This window comes from Athene cunicularia (assembly GCF_003259725.1).
Source record: "Athene cunicularia isolate RWA chromosome 19 unlocalized genomic scaffold, athCun1 chr19_part1, whole genome shotgun sequence".
Classification (NCBI taxonomy): Eukaryota; Metazoa; Chordata; class Aves; order Strigiformes; family Strigidae; genus Athene; species Athene cunicularia.
Genome location: NW_020799124.1, coordinates 7530246 through 7546821, shown reverse-complemented (window position 1 = coordinate 7546821; position 16576 = coordinate 7530246). Strand labels below are relative to the sequence as shown.

At 39.3% G+C, this 16576-nt stretch overlaps 1 protein-coding gene across 5 annotated transcripts in view; it reads left to right on the top strand.

Annotated features, from left to right (window-relative positions):
• The window catches only part of CUX1 (cut like homeobox 1), a 228015-nt gene that overhangs the window by 149106 nt on the left and 62333 nt on the right, over positions 1 to 16576 (top strand). The window contains exons 12-19 of one of the 5 annotated variants that reach the window (XM_026861725.1): positions 1803 to 1851; positions 2884 to 2980; positions 4376 to 4741; positions 5736 to 5801; positions 7190 to 7291; positions 9520 to 10346; positions 11785 to 11950; positions 12614 to 12670. In XM_026861725.1, coding sequence (XP_026717526.1) covers positions 1803 to 1851; positions 2884 to 2980; positions 4376 to 4741; positions 5736 to 5801; positions 7190 to 7291; positions 9520 to 10346; positions 11785 to 11950; positions 12614 to 12670 — 1730 coding nt within the window. Of the gene's footprint in view, positions 1 to 1802; positions 1852 to 2883; positions 2981 to 4069; positions 4742 to 5735; positions 5802 to 7189; positions 7292 to 9519; positions 10347 to 11784; positions 11951 to 12613; positions 12671 to 16576 lie in introns of all 5 variants that reach the window. The other 4 variants (XM_026861721.1, XM_026861723.1, XM_026861722.1 and 1 more) reach the window with 4 other exon arrangements.

The following is a 16576-nucleotide window of genomic DNA, read 5'->3' as shown; positions in this document are numbered from 1 at the left end:
TTTTCTTAAAATTCAGATGGGTCTCCTTCTCTGACCATCATGAGGACATACATTACTACTTGCTGTCCTTTCAGAGGCCGTACTCTGCAGAATCCATGGGAGGATGAGAACAGTTACCTACCAGTGGCTGGGGTTTTCCCTAGATGAGTCTCCATGTATTTATCTCCCACAGGACCTTGGAGTCCTGGTAAACAGAGCTGTGCCCCTTTGAGGTGTCCCAAGAAACACTTGCTTTCAGCAGTGATTAGCAACCTGAGTAAACATGCCTGTGATGTCAGTATAACATCAGGATCTCTAAGAACTCAAGCTGTTAATGTGTTATCTCTGTCCTTGACTGGCACGAACTCCATTAATAGCAGAAAAGAGGCACTTCTGTATGTGGGTGAGCTGTTGTGCCCACATAAAGCGGAGTCTTAACAGCATTACTTTTTGTACTTGTGTATTGGATGATAGCTCTACCCTACAGCAATTTCTGCTGGCAAGAGGTGTCATCCAGCGATGCTCTGTGATGAAACTGATGGCCAGAATTTTGTGATTTTATTAATAATTATTAATAAAAGGAGTGCCTGTCAGAATTAACACTGTATGCGATGAGTGTGTACAGTTGCAAAATGCGTGAGGCTTCTGTCTCAGAATGACTTTTTTCTTGGATTTGCTATGACTTCGAGTTATCTTGAATGAGTCACGGAGACCACCGATTTCCAGGGCATCTAATTCTGGATTAATGCACAGAGAGATTTATAGAGGAGCTGGACGCCACATGGTCTGAGGCAGTTCATGAGTTCTGGGTGCCTGGCTGCCTCCCAGTGGCATCCAGGACTAGTCCCTATGTCTTAATACTGGCGTTCTGCTTTTTTTGACTCAGTTTCCACATTTCATACATGATTAAACGTACTCTCCCTGCCTCACAAAGTTCCTGGTGCTTTATACATGAAAAATGCTGTATAAACACTATCTATATCTGTTTATGTATTTTTCTTCAACAAATGAAAGTCATCTTTGTACAATGAGAAGCTCAAATCATTTATTGCTTCAGTCTGAGGAAGTTAACATCCTGCCTGCAGCAGGCCTATTTAAAAAAATTTATAAGACAAAGCACAGTAATAAGTTTGTATTCCTGTAAGATTCTCGTTTGCGAGACAATACAACTCGTAACTGAAAGACTTTGAAGGGACACGTCCTTTGACCGCACAGTATTTTTATAAAATATTGACAATGAGACTATCAGATTCTTCTCTTAATGTACTTATAAATATTTGGATCTTTCATATTTCTTAAGAAATATTGTGCCATTTTGTCTTCCCTTTGCCATAGAACTAGGAGGTTATTAAAATGAAAAACTGCCTTTTAGCCTGTAGTGTCTTGGTCAGGAAGATTATTTGTGTATATTTTTCTTGCTATGTGAGCTGGTGTATATTATATAAAGGACTGTAAATGTGGTGGTGATTCCCCTGTTTTGTTGCTTTGCTACAACTTTTTCATTCCCTTCAAGCTTCACAGATAAATTTATATCACTTGTGACAGATTAAAATGTTATATCCTTATTAACCTTTAGATTTACGCTTTAAACTGGCCTGGTGGGATTGCATATGGAATGATTTAGATGACGCTCAAGAAAATTTTCTTATCCAATAACTAGTTTGAACAGTTATTCTGTATTCATTATGAGACTGTTACTGCAAGGAAAGTTGTTATCACTTGTAGTGCTGCTGGAGAGTAGGAGATGATAACGTTAATGCTCATTAGTGGAACTGTTGTGAAAAGAAGAAATAGAAAATAATTTTTTTTTCTGCCTTTCACAGTATATTGAAATCCATGGAGTTTGCACCGTCTGAAAGCTCTGGTGCGCAGGTACTGAACCTACTTTTGTTTTCTTACTGACTTCAGCAGTTCAGTTAATTAAGAAAAATTGTGTCTTACAATTCATTAGTGTTGGCATGGACAATTTCCAGTTGATGTTGAGACATACGGGTTGATCATTGTTTTCCTGATGTTTTCTGATGTAAAAAGCTGAACTGAACATTTTTTGCCTGTTAATTTCTTTTAAGTGGTCAAGGACAAAGAATGACGTTTCAGCTGTGCTGGAGTGGATAACCATAGTGTTGTGAAGTTGAGTCTTTTAAAGATACTAGGAGTTGGTGTGTAGCTACGCTGAGATTTGCATGTTTCCTGTAGTGACAGTACGCTGAGCAAGGATTTTAGTATTTTTAAATCTTTGTTAGCCTTGAAAATAATGTTCACAAAAGAAAACAAACCTTTGTGTACTGAGAAAGTAGGAGAAAGGTCTACTATTCCAGCAAGTTAATCTCACTTGTTTAAAGGCTTTGAATTAAATTCCTGCTTCTGAAATCTGAAATGAATATCAATATAGTGGGATTAATTTTCAGTATGTTTTTTTAATGATCAAGGGTTAGATATTTAATGGAAGGTAAATGGCAGGTTTCTGTGACTCATTTTATTTTTGAACAAACTGTTCACGTTGAAACAGCATTTGAAGGAAATGCTTAACTTGGGTCAGTTGACCTAGAAGAAATAATATAATCTTAACTCCTATTGTAGTCAGATTAAAAGAAGTCTACAGCTTTTAAATTGAAAGCATGCCAGTATCATTTTAAAATAAGTAGGATTAAGGAAATGTTCCATTACACATTCCAAAATAATGCAGAATTGATGAGTGATTTACAGTTGAAATTAAACAGTGAATCTCTTCTATGGCTCACGTAGGAGCACTGAGTGATTCCTGCAAATAGATGCATGGTGAATTCCCTAGCTGTGTTCATAGCAGAGATGAGCACTTGTTTTTTTCTTCTGAAATCCTTTTTAGTGCCTGAGTGAGACGCTTAATGCTTTTAGAAACAAACCTCCCACTTTGATTTTCTTTAGGATGCATCTAAACCGCTGGAGGTGCTGCTGCTGGAGAAGAACCGCTCCTTGCAGTCTGAGAATGCCACGCTGCGTATCACAAATAGTGACCTGAGTGGTAGGTTGACACGATTTTCGGCTATTCTGGTTTGTTTGCTGTCTTGTAAGGGAGGGAGGGCTGAGTGAGAGATGAATGTCTGAGCTCATGCATGGCAGGAAGATTAAGAGGCAACAAGAACACTGAATAACGTTTGATTTTTGCAGTTTTATAGGCTGGATAATAAAATAAAACTTGGAGACCTCAGAGAGTCTTTAAAGGTTAGGAAAGAGGCATTACAGGATGTTCCAAGTGGTAGCGTTTAAGGCTGTCTTCTGTTTTGGGAAGAAATTCATCCATGGCACCAGAAGTCTCTTCCCCCACACACAATGTTATGCAAAATGTTTGCATGTAGAACACAGTAATCTTCCTGTCTGATACACTTAGATATACTACCGGCAGGTCAGCTTGGAAAAACAAAATACTTTCTTTTTAGCGAAGTGTGTTTGCCGTTTAGCTTTCCTAATGTGGGCTTTTTACATCTTGTGTGCACATATTTTAAATGGCAAGTCATGGAATTTCCAGATACTTGAATGCTTATGGTTTTTGCAGCTGGAAGAAAGTTAAAAGTTGCCACTGGCCCTGGGATTACTGAATTCTGAAGTGTTTTATGACTTTAACTGAGTGATCTTGGTGCATCCACCTAATGGTGATTCCTTTATTCAAATTGGTTTGTTCCAAAATGTAAATGTTTGCTGCATTTGGGTTCAGTCAGGTCCAATGAGTAATGTCTTGAATGAGAGACAACAAAGAGACTTGCTGTCTGTAACTGCATTTATTTTAAATGTATAACTGCACTTCATGTAATTGTTCTAGTTTTAATGTTTGTAAGGGGGATTCTCCAGGCTGCAACATACAAGAAAGGTGCAAACATGAAATGCATGTTGTTTGTTTTGGGGGCCTTGTTTGGCTTATTAAAATTTTGATTATGGAAAAAAAAAACAAATGAAAACAAACCAAAACCAAAATGAAAACAAAAATCCCACCGCCACTTCATTGGCCCTTGTAAATCTGCACTTTTTCCCTTTGCGGGGCAAACTTTGCATTTTTTTATCTTGGTTTTTCCCTCTTTGATCCCCCATAATGCATTATGTTTGACCTTCCTTGTAGGGTCAGCCAGGAGAAAAGGGAAAGACCAGCCTGAGAGTCAGCGTCCTGCAACCTTGCCGGCCTCCCCTCCTTCTCAGTTGCTCCGCAACGCGGGGGAGCAGGCTTCCAATACTAATGGTACACACCAGTTCTCACCAACGGGTTTAAGTCAAGACTTTTTCAGCTCATCCCTGGCGAGCCCCAGCTTACCCCTGGCCTCCACAGGAAAATTTGCACTAAACTCTCTCCTCCAGCGACAGCTAATGCAGTCCTTCTACTCCAAGGCAATGCAGGAAGCAGGAAGCACAAGCATGATTTTTTCAACAGGTCCTTACAGCACAAACTCCATATCTTCCCAAAGTCCATTACAACAAAGTCCGGACGTAAATGGCATGGCCCCGTCTCCCAGCCAGTCAGAAAGTGCTGGGAGCATCTCTGAAGGCGAGGAGATAGACACAGCTGAAATTGCACGTCAGGTGAAAGAGCAATTGATCAAGCACAATATTGGACAGCGGATATTTGGACATTATGTGCTGGGACTGTCGCAAGGGTCTGTGAGTGAGATACTAGCCCGGCCAAAGCCATGGAATAAACTGACTGTGAGAGGCAAGGAGCCATTTCATAAGATGAAGCAGTTCCTCTCGGACGAGCAGAACATCTTGGCTCTTCGCAGCATCCAGGGTAGACAAAGAGGTAAGCGCTTGCCGGCCGAGGGTCTTGCCCTATTTTCCTGTTAGCTACAAAGTTAAAAATTGGAAGCTTCCCTGTATGGGGCCATTTGTGCATTGCTGCTGTTTTCACCTGCATCAGATGTCAGGTACAGAAAGTACAGCTTTCTAACTCTGCTTTTCAGCACTCAAGCAGGTTAGTATCTTTGCTTATGCTTTTTTTGCCGCTGACTTGTGTTTGTCAGCAGGAGCAAGCAGCAGGGACACTTACAACCCTCACTTCCCAATAGGTCCATGTCAGAGCTAACTGCAGAGTGAAAAGGGTCAGTAGCTACTAAGGGTATCAGCCCTCAGAAATACTTGAAAATTCTTTGGGGAGTTGTTTATTGAGACCAGACTTCTGTTGTGTCTTGTGTGTTTTTTATTTTTTTTCCCAAAGTGTTTTGACAGAAAGTCTTAGGTGATGCATGAGATGAGTAATTAAAAAACAATGCTAATTTAAAGCAGCTTTGCATATTTAAGGCAGTGATTTTAAGAAATAACATGCATTTCACTGTGATTCATCATAAGTGAAGACTGAGTTTTACATTTAGGGAAACTGAGGAGTAAGTTGTTTACAGTCAAGAAATACTGGAAAGGACAGGCAGGGTTTTCCTAGTTTTTGTTTAATTGAAAGTGCACAGTGTTACATTTGTAATCTGTTCTTCCTTTTGATGATTGTACTTGAGGGGATTATCTGCCCATCTTTAACCTCTTCATTTTTGGTATCTCTAGACATTTATTTATATCTGTCTAATCTCCTTTCCGAACGTAGCTGTAATCTTTATTAACAAATCAGCCAGCCTTGCTTCTTCCAAAGTAGCCAGCTCCTCCAGCGCTCAGACAAAGGCTCGAGGGGGCGAGGACAGCTCAAACCCTCATTCAGAGACAGGCTGCTAGCTTCTCATGTCACACAGCCCATGATGTCAGAGCAACCATCCCCTGATTGTTTTGTTCTTACCAAACTTGTTTTTCAACAGAGAATCCAGGCCAGAACCTGAACAGACTATTTCAGGAAGTACCGAAACGAAGAAATGGGTCTGAAGGTACGTCACAGGCAGGTGTTTTTCTTTGCAGTCAATACCTAGGAAGTGGAGTGTGCTTTAGCTGTGTGTTTCCTTAAAACTGTGCAGTTTGATTCTGGCCTGGAATCTGATAGAAAAACAGACAGTAAGTATAAAACAAACCATGGGTTAGACGAACACCTTGCTTTTTCTAATTCTGCTGCTGCTGTACTAACGCAACCCTGTTTGAATACTTTTTCCACTCCCAACCTCACTGCTATGCAGATAAAAAGAGATAAGTGATAGAAGTGGCTTTATAAAATCATCAGATCTATTGAAATGCTCTCTTTGCTATTTTTGTGATTTTGGAGGGAGAAAGTTGCAAATTACATATAATCCAACATCAATCACATACTACTTCTGCTCTAGATTTACTTCTCATGGGGCTTATGTTGACAAATGCACTTCAATATGCTGTTAAATTAGTGTGATACTTCAGTATGGTGTATGAAAAAGACAAGAAGATAAGTGAATGTCAGATCGATAAATTATCACTGAACAGGAAGTATGAACATTTTTCTTTATTATAGATTAGTTGCAGGATTTTTCTTTTAGCAAGACAAGAGGAAGAAAAAAAACCCAACATGTACTTTGAAACTCTGTATTTAGTTTGACTTCAGTCAGAAATTATCTAGCTCACTTACAGGTTATAATCTCATAATGAAAAATGCAGTTAAGTGCAATAGCATTCACAGTCATCGTTTTCCCTCCTTTTCCCCTTAGTGATTAAATAAACCAAACCAAAACCATACAGCCAAATAGTAGCTCTTAGCTGGAGAGTACTTCAAATGGTATCTGCTTTTAAATGACTGTTTCTCTTAATACATTAACCTCTAGAAAGTTAAAAAAAAAATTTGTATCTAGTTACTTTTTAGTTCTGTTTTGGGCTGAATGTACACTCATCCTACTTTGCCTAGCAGCTGATGCAATTTTTAAGGTGATTCCTGATCTTATGGTTTTACCTTGTTCTTTTTCCCTCTGGTTCTTTTCCCTTCTGTTTCTTCTCCCCCTACAAAAAAAAAAAAAAAAAAAAAAAAAAAAAAAAAAAAAAAAAAAAAAAAAAAAAAAAAAGGGAAAAAATAGACCTGTATATATTATCCCGGTAAAGGAATGTATGACCACCTATTTCTTCCTCTGATTATGTTCAGTGTTCTCATCATTGCAGTGCAGCTAGCAGGCAGTGTTTTCACAATGATATTTTTCTTTTATTATGTTAAGTATGTTCTTGGTGTTATAAATGTTGGTAAAGGTCCTGTATAAACTTTTGTCAGGTCACGCTGGCGGTATATCAGTATATGCTGTCTGTGTTCATAAAACAACCAAACAAATAAAAGTTTTCCTGGTGTCATTAGTTTTGTTTTCCTCTTCAGGTAATATAACCACAAGAATCCGAACCACAGAGACTGGCTCTGATGAAGCCATCAAATCCATTCTCGAACAAGCCAAAAGGGAGCTGCAAGTACAGAAAACAGGTATGGTCTCATTTTGTCTCTTGTTCCTTTTATTTCGAAATTTAATTAAAACAATTACCATGAGCTTTCTGGTCAGTTAATTATATTCTTAGAGCCTTGAATGTAGGTTTGAAGAGCTGCTTTTTTTTTTTTTTTTTTTTTTTTTTTTTTTTTAATTTAGTGGAGTTGTTTCTGGCTGTAAGGCATCCCAAGTTAAGGTTACATGTGTCACAGCTTGGTGGGGGTCTCTGCTCAGTGGTCCTGGGGGAATGATGCTGTGAGATTTCGAAACACCTTTTTCCACGTGCAGAGCTCTGCCTTCTTTACACCACTCCAGACCTGCAGGCAGTCACTCTGCAGGATGAACCTACAAAATCCTTTCTTCTACCAGTTTGCTTCTTGGAAAGGGAACAGCTCCTGCTGTCTCTTTGCTTCTATCTAACTCAGGCCCCAGGGACACAACTGCATGGGAGAGGGAGCTGAATGGATTTGTCGGGGTGAAGGTCACGATCTAGCCAGCAATTACCAGTCACATAGTACCATCGTCCTGTGGGACATCATGTACTGAAATTATAATACAGGCAAACTCAGTGCTGACTTTCATATGACTTTATTTTTGGTTACAGAATGTATTCATTGAATGAACTGGCGAATCCAAAAAGCATTTCCTTTCCCAAAAACATGATTAGTTTAATGTCTTAGCCCAAGATAAGTTTAATTTTTCATTGTGTGCTGTCATGTAGTTAACATTTCTGCCTAGTCCATAGCCTTCCAACTTTCCAGCACTGCTAAAGGGCTGATGCTGAGAGTACTGTGCATTACTTCTGTTTCATTTTTTAAAGTAGATACTGGTTTACAGTTTTAGATAGTTGTCTTTTAAATTACAACTAAGCTAATCTCATGGCAAAATATAAAAGACTAATTAATACACAATTTGAGTAATATGAGTTTATACAAGTAATGATTGCATAGAGAAATGTGGGCTGTGTGCAGGAAACTGCAAGCACATTGTTCAGTAGCATGTTTCATCTGAGAATCTCAAACTTTCTTTCAAACATTAATTCTGCCTCAAAACTCCCTACGAAACCTGTAGATAAAACAGAATAGATAGTCCCACTGTCTTTTTCCCGTTTCTTTTCATATTTTATAGTGTGTGACAGGAAGGAATGGAGGCAGGCAATTTGGAAATGTATTCAGATGAGGCATAATATTACCAGAATAATACACAGCATGTTTCAAATCTTACTTCACTTTGAGGCCACTTCTTGCAGTGTATGGGTTCCCTGTTACTATCTAGTGCTTTGCTTTCCCCATTTTTTGTAGAGTAGCTTTCAGAGGAATTGGTTTTCAGCACTGGGGACCTCAGTGGTCCTAACTTAAATGGAAACAGATGCCATTGAAAAAACCTCTTGACTCTGCAGAGATAATTCTACACCCACGTTCCAATCTCTGCTCATCCCTGACTGCTGCAGCACAGCCAGACAAGTCCTGGTTCACCACTGAAATACCCCATTTAGGTGTTATGTCTTCTGAAAGCACCCGTGGCTCCATTCTAGGGCTTTGGATAAGGCAGAGGGTGATGGCCAGGCACCAACCTGATTTCTGTAGAGCGTTTCAGTGGTTGGGACCACGGAACAAGAAAACAGGAAGCAGGAGCATATTTAGCTTGTCAAATGAAATAATGAAGTCTCTTACTAAAGTTCTTGTGTTGTTGTAATGTGTGTGTTATATTTTTGGAGGTAAAAGGTCTCACTTTCTTACTTTATTTATATTGTAAGAGAGTATTAATAGTCTGTCCAGGTGAATGCAGCTGTGTTCAGTTTTGAGTGTGTGTTACGATTCATTTGTGGAGATAGAAGTGAAAGGTTAAATAACTTTGCAAATAGAACTATAAAATGTTATTGACCATTTGGGGTGAAGGAGGAAGAGGTGAAGGCTTGATTTTCAAAGGCATTTATTTGAAAATTTTTTACAATGGTGGAAAACATGCAAGTAGTACTAGACTTCTGTAGTTGAGTCTGTGCGTACAAATGTCCAGCACTTTGGCAACTATAAAAATTTTCCAGTGAAGAACTTTGGAAATCTTACCTTATTTTGAAAAGTGCAAATCTTTGCTTAGTGAAAACTCCTCCCTCCCATCCAGAAATGTATTGCAGTCCTTTTTGTGACAGGGAATTATTTACAGTAGCACGTGTTGAATATAAAGCATATTCCTCTGTTGCATTTAGTCTTTTGGTTGTTTTTCATAGCTGAGCCGGCTCAGCCGCCTTCTGCATCTAGCAGTGGCAATTCTGATGATGCTATTCGATCCATTCTGCAACAAGCCCGACGCGAAATGGAGGCACAGCAGGCTGCCCTTGAACCTGCCTTAAAAACACCACCTTTATCTCAAGCTGACATTTCTATCCTGTCCCCCAAACTAGTATCTACACCTGCAATGTCTTCGGTTTCCAGCTATTCTCCTTTGGCCATATCCCTGAAGAAACATTCATCTGTCACTGATTCCAGTATCTCTGCATTGCAGAACCTCTCTGGGCTCAAAAAGGAGCCTCAGGAGGCACCTGTTTTAGAGCTTCATGGAATAAGTGATTCTGCCCAGGGTATGTTGAGGCATGTTAAAAATGAGTTGGGACGTGGTGGTGTTTGGAAGGACCATTGGTGGAATACTGTGCAGCATGAGAGAAGAAATACAGCTCTTCCCGAAGATATAAAAGTTGAGGAAGCCAGTGGTGGAAAAGAAAAGGTCAGCAATCAGACTAGGCCAGATCGTAGCCAGCTCCAAGGACCATCTTCTTCAGAGTATTGGAAAGAGTGGCCAAACGCTGAATCTCCGTACTCCCAGAGTTCTGAATTGAGCATGACTGGGGCGAGTCGCAGTGAGACACCACAAAATAGCCCCCTCCCTTCATCCCCTATCGTGTCTTTGTCAAAGCCATCCAAACCTTCAGTTCCTCCACTGACACCCGAGCAGTATGAGATTTATATGTACCAGGAAGTGGATACGATAGAGCTAACGCGGCAGGTCAAAGAAAAGCTAGCAAAGAATGGCATCTGCCAAAGGATCTTTGGGGAAAAGGTAAAGAACTGGTTATCTCTTGTTACACCAGTATTGTGAATGTGCGTTCTGCTCCTTACATTGGTATGGAGCTCAGTTTAACAGAGGGGGATATGCCACATATGTCTTCTGGAAAAATGTTTTTGCTTCGTATGTTAAGTATTTGAAAAATAAGCTCACAAAGGAAAGTATTACTTTTCCTGTGTTTTGTGAATGGCATAGGTTTTTACACAAAGATTGACTTCAGCCACATGTAATTAGAAATGGGGCCCCTGAGTTTAGAAGCATTGAAAGCTGAAGCAAGTGTTATTGAGACTCAATATTTCATGCTTAATGTAATGAATTCATGGAATATTTGAGTAATACCATTGTCATGACTGGAGAGTCTTAAATTTGTTATAAGTGAAGATTATGGACACAAGAGCATTTTTCCTTTTTTTTTAATATTTGGAAATGTGCACAAGGGTATTTAAACAAACACATGGAAAATCCCCTACCTCTCCTTAGTCTGAAGTCAAGAATTCACAGTCATTTCTTATACCTGGTGCCTGGTATCTTAGTGTGCTTTGAGACGTTTTTAAGCAATGTTTGATTACAGATATGCGATGCACGATAAGGCTTTCTGAAGTTCTCACATTGTGGGCCCTAAGCATTGAACATGTGGGATTCTAGAGGGGTCCCCGACCACCAGGAAACACCTCCCAGGCTGTAAGGAGTGGTGGACATCTGGTGTTTCTTCTTCCTATAAAAAAAACTGAATCAATATAATAGTATAATAGGAGCTGGCATCACACTATTACCTTTTCACTAAGATGTAAAATGAAAAGCTTGACCTCTTGGGGTCATTAAAGATCCCATGGCAGCTTTCATTAAGTGTGATTTTTAACCCCTGTACCTGTGCTGAATTCCAGGCAAGTAATTGCATTCTGCCTGTCTGAAATTCCCCCTTTGCTGCAGTCGGCTGTATTCTTAAATATTTACTTACGTGGAGCAGCCGCTGCTACAGGTGAAAACACACATCGTTATAATTCATACCAAAAAAAGTCAACCAAATATAGGCCTAGTCTCAAAAGTCCCAATTATTTTTGTTTGAGAACAAAATACATGCCAATCATCTCCTGTTTTATCTGCCTGTGTGTGCCTGGACTCTGTGTTTTTCCTGTTAGAACTGATGAAACTATTTGACACACAATATGAAAAGCATGCAAATCTTGCACCATCCGTCTGCCGTTTGCGCTGCCACTCTGTTCCTGCAGGAACAAACCCACGCTCCAGAAGGAAACCACGGCAGGAGAAAAGCATTTCCATCAATTACCTACAGATGTCATTTTGCAGTTTTACTAATTGTCCATATAAAACCCACCTGAGCGGTCTAACAGTAAAGAGACCAAAGTGACTTCAGTTACCCCCCTTCCACATCAAATGTGTTAACGTGCCGTTCTTGGTTGCTTCACTTCAGGTATTGGGGCTGTCCCAAGGAAGTGTCAGTGACATGCTCTCCAGGCCAAAGCCATGGAGTAAATTGACCCAAAAAGGCCGAGAACCATTTATTCGTATGCAGCTCTGGTTGAATGGTGAGCTGGGACAGTGTGTCCTGCCTGCACAAGGGCAGCAACAAGGACAAGGTAATTAAAATTCCACTATGTTGTTTGAGTTGAGGAGGAGGACTTTTTTTTTTTTTTTTTTTTTTTTTTTTTTTTTTTTTTAATTTGCAGTAAGCGAGACTTGCACCCAGTGGTAGTCCAGGAGTTACTAGCAGTGGCAGCATCCACCCCGGCAGCCCAGCCGGTCCCTAGGGGGACGCACTGGGACTGTTTATGAACGAAGCCCTCGTTTATGTGTAATTGATAAGCAGCAGTTATCAAGTTCCTCATTAGGATGATATTATCTAGGCATGAATATGATACGTAATTCAAAAAATTTTGGCCAAAGAGCTGGAAGATCTTGTGCGCTGTTTTCTAGGGTTGCATAGGGGATTTTTATTGTTCCTAGGAGAATATCGATTGCTTTCTCTGGAGGTGAGCTAGAACAACTAAGCTTTAAAGGGGGAATGCTGTGTTGCAATTATGCTTTTATTGTGGCGCTTTCTTATCCTAATACCTATTGATACAGAAAGGCCAGACTAGAATTTGGCCTCAGCTGTACCCTTATAACACCACTGACTTAAATGAGCAGTGTGCCCTTGCAGAGATCAGCAGTTTGCTATTTGTTGAGCCTGCTTACTGTTTAGTTTGTGGTTTGGCATCTCCTTTTATTGTTCCCTGATTTTCCTCTCCTCTCTTATCTAGTCCTTCACTCTGTGACATCATTACAGGATTCCCTACAGCAGGGATGTGCAAGCTCAGGTAATCAGCTGGTTTCAATGATTTGCTCTGAAATAATTCTCTGTGCTTTTGTTACATTTCTTTTGCTTTGATGCTGAGAGGTTTCTCGCGTTTTGTTGTATCATACAGGAGTCCCTTCAGTTTTTTTTATTAACACAGTTAATTCCTCGTTCTCTCCTTGTTGCTATGGCAGATGTAAGGAGTACACATATTTAGCTGCATATATTAGGTAAAGAGACTCTGTCTGATCTTAGAGATCATTGGCTCTGTAGGGTTTTTTTTACCATAGTTCAGCTTATCAACTTGACATGTGACAATGGCTGTAAAACAAGCCTTTCGTTTGTAATGTGATCTACATACTCCAGCTGCCTTACTTGCTGGCATATTTTTTTGCCACTTCCATTTGCACAAAATCTGCTTTGTTAATTTGAAGGTGGGGAAGAGACCACATTATGTCTTTTTTCAAGCTTCGTTAAATATTCCAAGACAACCTTTTTTTCTCCCTCCCCTTTCCATTCGCAGAAAAGCAGATGCAGCAAAGATGAGTGTCAGAGAGAAGTGAATTGCTAAAGGTTTTATAAGATGGCCACAGTATAGGAAGGAGACTGGAACAGAACAGCTGTGTTCCTGCTGTTAGATACCAAACTCTACCCACACAAACTTTTTACCAGTGATATGCCTAACTGATGTAAGCTACTTAGGCTGTTTTGTACTCTAGAAAAATAGTTGTGCCCTGCTCTGTACTTACAGCCTGTGCCCTGTATTGGAGGAATTACTGCGTTTCAGGATACAGAGAAGGATGAGTTGTGCTTGTCTTCCACCTTTCTGCCATTCTGAAACACGTCTTTTTCTGGAGCTTGCTAGGTTTATTCTCAGTATTCCAACCAAACTGCTTTTTCTCTATACTGAGAAACTATTTTACATTCTAAAAGATTTTACTAGAAGAGAAACTGTGATGATATTCAGTCCACGTTTTTCTTAAGAAAAACAGTTGAAAATAAATAGATAAAAGAAAAAAAAATGCCCCTGGTAAAAACAAGCCATGAAAACAAAACCAAAATGGGAAAAAATTATTTGCAATCATACAGCTATTGTTACTTATAGCCAAGCATTTAGTGAACATGGAAATTTCCTGCAACGTTTTATAGGCTGCTGTTCATTAAAGGCGTGCCATTGACTACTTTTTGTGGCATCAGTACTGTGCAAGAGTAACTGTTACAGTTATGAATGCCTAAGACAGCATGGAAAATATGAGTAATTAATTGTATCCATTTTAAGAGAAATTTGAAATCAGAGGAGCTGAGAAAAGGCTGCATTGTTATTGCTAATCATCATATTTATGACTAGCTGTAATTATAAAAGATTGAAAGACAAGCCCATAGTATTAAAATCCGACCACCTTATGGATTCCCGTGAGGATCGCTGGTAGCTGAAAGTGATTTCCTTCAGGAAGTTCAGTTTTGCTGTGGTGGTATTTTGCTCCCCTCCCACACTCCCAATCTCATTTGTCAGTTCCTGCCCTTGAGCTAATATTTTGTGAGGTGACACATTCCTATCAGCTAATAAAATCATATTATTGATGATCACCCTCCTCTCCTTAAAGCAGACTTACAAATGAGAAAATGGGCTCGTGCCCTTTTCTTCTTCCTTTCGGATGATTAAAAATAAAACTGTTGTACAAGACATTCTTTTCTTGGTGCCTTTCTCTGTATAAAGGAATAAGGAAGGTTGTGACACTGCACAGAACAAAAGAGTGAAACCAAGTTATTTGAATGAGGAAGGGCAGTTTGGTAATTTTCTTTTATTAGCAACTGTTCTGTAATTAAAAGCGCAGCAAACAGTTTGGAAAAGGTAATAATAATTATGCATTTGTGAAAGATCCTCTACTCCAGGGCAGGAAAAAAAAAAAAGACAGCTCCAATTTTCTGGTCTTCTGAGACATTTCCCAGGAAAATCAAGGCAGAAAAGGTTGCATACTTGTAATTTTAAAACAGAAATTAATCAGAACAATTTTGAAATGAGAAGAGGTCTGGAGCCTTTTCTATGTAATATAATTGGCTTGCAACTTGTTGAATGCATGAAGGGAAAGAAGTGAAATTAAACTAATACATTCAGTGGCTCCTGAGTGCTTTGCCAAGAAGGTCTTCAGTGTACAGAGTGTCAACATGCATAGTAACGTCTCAAACTTTTATTAGCTGTGAGTATTTTCATTACTGTTTGGCACTATTCTATCAAACTAGCAAGATTTTCTGGATTTCTGACCCAGTTAGTTACACTTCTAGATCATAAGGTTTTGATTAACACCTCATTCATGAAAATCTGTTCTTCTGTCCAGTAATTTTCCATTGTCACACGTGGACAGATGGACCCATCAGTCTTTTCTATGTGGGAATGAATGGGTGAGCATTAGAGAGAGAAAGAGAGAGAGCAAAGTGAAGCCAGGCTCGTTTTTCTTCTTTGAATGCTATATTTATGAATCTTGAAAAAACACAGTCTATACCAAAATTAAAACCAGATATATATCTGTATTTTCAGCCTGTGACCTTTCATCAAAGCTTTGATGATTTTGTGCAACGTTCAAGTGAAGGTGTTTTACACAAAAATGGTGTCTGTACCCTAGGTGGTCAAAAATAGTATCACTGTGCCTTTTCTAACATTTTTTCTGTGTATTTCTTTCCACCTAAATGCTCTAATGCCCTTGGGTAAATCTGCCTTTTTAATGATTTATGTGTCAAAAGCATGGACCAGATCACATGGAAAAAAAAAAAAAGTTGAATTAGTGTCACCCAACTGCATCAGCGTTTTTTCATGATGAATTTGGCCCTTATTTAGTTGCATTACTGATGATCAGAGCTGGGTTGGGTTTGGACAGTAGCCATGTGCCAGAAGAAGGTTTTTGTGCTTGGGTATTTTTCTAAATACTTGTACTGTATATAGCTCTTATTAGTTTGTTTTATTTTGGGGTCTTATGTCTTTACTGAGCATCTCTATGACATTAAGACAAAGTTTCTTTTTTGATGCTGTTGATTTCATAGCTACTCCCAGGAAAGCTGAATTTTTATTCACTTTTGTATTTATCCTCTGTGAAGGACATACACTCTCTATATACTACATTAAAGACTTGCAAATACTCAGTGGGAAAAAGACGTGCCTTTTTGGTATGTGTTTCTGTAAGGGTCGTCTTATGACCTAATGTGGAAATCTTCATTTGCCGATACAGCTGCGGGTGATCTCAGGGGATTTTGAATTTCCCTTTTGTTTGTCTTCCTTTCTGGGTATCATCCATCATTCCTAACCTCATGCTGCTTAGCAATAGTAACACTCATGGGAGTTGAAGAAAGGATTATAGCAGCATAAAATGGGGAGCTAATTAGAGCTTGTTTCAAAATCAGAATCTAGCTTGAGATAATTGCATATATCTGGTGATTTAAAAACCCGAGATCTACTGTATTTAGATCAACTAAAATATGCACAAAAGCTTTATTTTCAAAATAAAACATTTGTAACAACAGGGAGATTACTTCTTATCATCCCTTGGGGAAAAAAATCTGGAAAAAGATCAGAATGCAATCTCTGGTTTACTGTAGTTAAGATATTAACAGACATGTGGAATGATGACAAACCCAGGTATCCATTATATTTTTATTTATGTAATAGGTATTCCAGTAATATTTTTCAGTGCAGAAGCTGCTGAGCGGGCAGGTAGTTAACTGTGTACTGGGTAGATCTTCCCATTTGCCTAATAGCAGAAGGATGCTGTCACATTGGCTGCTCTGAGAGAAACAAAGTGGGGAGAGAGTGTATTTCAGACTTGCAGTCCATATTCAGGATTACCATCCTTGATGCACTTCTGGGAAGAGCTCAGTAGCCACATGGTGGCAATGGAGAAGTGGAGAAGTTCTTACACCACCACCACCCCCCCCCCCC